The sequence below is a fragment of the Callionymus lyra genome, chromosome 17 (assembly GCF_982586985.1).
Source record: "Callionymus lyra chromosome 17, fCalLyr1.hap1.1, whole genome shotgun sequence".
Taxonomy (NCBI): Eukaryota; Metazoa; Chordata; class Actinopteri; order Syngnathiformes; family Callionymidae; genus Callionymus; species Callionymus lyra.
The window spans coordinates 25045433-25047932 of NC_141834.1; the positions used below are offsets into that span (position 1 = coordinate 25045433).

At 38.0% G+C, this 2500-nt stretch overlaps 1 protein-coding gene across 1 annotated transcript in view; it reads left to right on the forward strand.

The window, feature by feature from the left end:
- dpy19l1l (dpy-19-like 1, like (H. sapiens)) overlaps nt 1-2500 on the forward strand; it is a 32177-nt gene that overhangs the window by 2120 nt on the left and 27557 nt on the right. Inside the window, exon 2 of the mRNA XM_087812890.1 lies at nt 1191-1215. Coding sequence (XP_087669016.1) covers nt 1191-1215 — 25 coding nt within the window. The remainder of the gene's footprint in view (nt 1-1190; nt 1216-2500) is intronic.

Sequence of the window (2500 nt, forward strand, 5' to 3'; positions counted from 1 at the left end):
ACACACTTCTTACTGCACACTCTTCTTACTACACACTCTTCTTACTACACACTCTTCTTACTACACACTCTTCTTACTACACACTCTTACTACACACTCTTCTTACTACACACTCTTCTTACTACACACTCTTCTTACTACACACTCTTCTTACTGACACACACTTCTTACTACACACTCTTCTTACTACACACTCTTACTACACACTCTTCTTACTGACACACACTTCTTACTACACACCCTTCTTACTACACACTCTTCTTACTACACACTCTTCTTACTACACACTCTTACTACACACTCTTCTTACTACACACTCTTCTTACTACACACTCTTCTTACTACACACTCTTACTACACACTCTTCTTACTACACACTCTTACTACACACTCTTCTTACTACACACTCTTCTTACTACACACTCTTCTTACTACACACACTTCTTACTACACACTCTTCTTACTACACACTCTTCTTACTACACACTCTTCTTACTACACACACTTCTTACTACACACTCTTCTTACTACACACTCTTCTTACTGACACACTCTTCTTACTACACACTCTTCTTACTGACACACACTTCTTACTACACACTCTTCTTACTACACACTCTTCTTACTACACACTCTTCTTACTGACACACACTTCTTACTACACACTCTTCTTACTACACACTCTTCTTACTACACACTCTTCTTACTACACACTCTTCTTACTACACACTCTTACTACACACTCTTCTTACTACACACTCTTACTACACACTCTTCTTACTGACACACACTTCTTACTACACACTCTTCTTACTGACACACACTTCTTACTACACACTCTTCTTACTACACACTCTTCTTACTACACACACTTCTTACTGACACACACTTCTTACTACACACTCTTCTTACTACACACTCTTCTTACTACACACTCTTCTTACTACACACTCTTCTTACTACACACTCTTCTTACTACACACACTTCTTACTACACACTCTTCTTACTACACACTCTTCTTACTACACACTCTTCTTACTACACACTCTTCTTACTACACACACTTCTTACTACACACTCTTCTTACTACACACTCTTCTTACTACACACACTTCTTACTACACACACTTCTTACTACACACTCTTCTTACTGACACAAACCACTGAACAACTGTCACTGTCTTCACAGCTGCTCTTGCTGGATACATGCACTGGTGAGTGTTCACGTGTGTTGATGTTTATGTTGTTGTGTGTTGATGTTTATGTTGTGTGTTGATGTTTATGTTGGTGTGTGTTGATGTTTATGTTGTTGTGTATTGATGTTTATGTTGTTGTGTGTTGTTTATGTTGGTGTGTGTTGATGTTTATGTTGGTGTGTGTTGATGTTTATGTTGTTGTGTGTTGATGTTTATGTTGTGTGTTGATGTTTATGTTGGTGTGTGTTGATGTTTATGTTGTTGTGTATTGATGTTTATGTTGTTGTGTGTTGTTTATGTTGGTGTGTGTTGATGTTTATGTTGGTGTGTGTTGATGTTTATGTTGGTGTGTGTTGATGTTTATGTTGTGTGTTGATGTTTATGTTGTTGTGTGTTGATGTTTATGTTGGTGTGTGTTGATGTTTATGTTGTGTGTTGATGTTTATGTTGGTGTGTGTTGATGTTTATGTTGGTGTGTTGTTTATGTTGGTGTGTGTTGTTTATGTTGGTGTGTGTTGATGTTTATGTTGGTGTGTTGATGTTTATGTTGGTGTGTGTTGATGTTTATGTTGGTGTGTGTTGATGTTTATGTTGTGTGTTGATGTTTATGTTGTTGTGTGTTGATGTTTATGTTGGTGTGTGTTGATGTTTATGTTGGTGTGTGTTGATGTTTATGTTGGTGTGTGTTGATGTTTATGTTGTGTGTTGATGTTTATGTTGGTGTGTGTTGATGTTTATGTTGGTGTGTGTTGATGTTTATGTCGGTGTGTGTTGATGTTTATGTCGGTGTGTGTTGATGTTTATGTCGGTGTGTGTTGATGTTTATGTCGGTGTGTGTTGATGTTTATGTCGGTGTGTGTTGATGTTTATGTCGGTGTGTGTTGATGTTTATGTCGGTGTGTGTTGATGTTTATGTCGGTGTGTGTTGATGTTAATGTCGGTGTGTGTTGATGTTTATGTCGGTGTGTGTTGATGTTTATGTCGGTGTGTGTTGATGTTTATGTCGGTGTGTGTTGATGTTTATGTCGGTGTGTGTTGATGTTTATGTCGGTGTGTGTTGATGTTTATGTCGGTGTGTGTTGATGTTTATGTCGGTGTGTGTTGATGTTAATGTCGGTGTGTGTTGATGTTTATGTCGGTGTGTGTTGATGTTTATGTCGGTGTGTGTTGATGTTTATGTCGGTGTGTGTTGATGTTTATGTCGGTGTGTGTTGATGTTTATGTCGGTGTGTGTTGATGTTTATGTCGGTGTGTGTTGATGTTTATGTCGGTGTGTGTTGATGTTTATGTCGGTGTGTGTTGA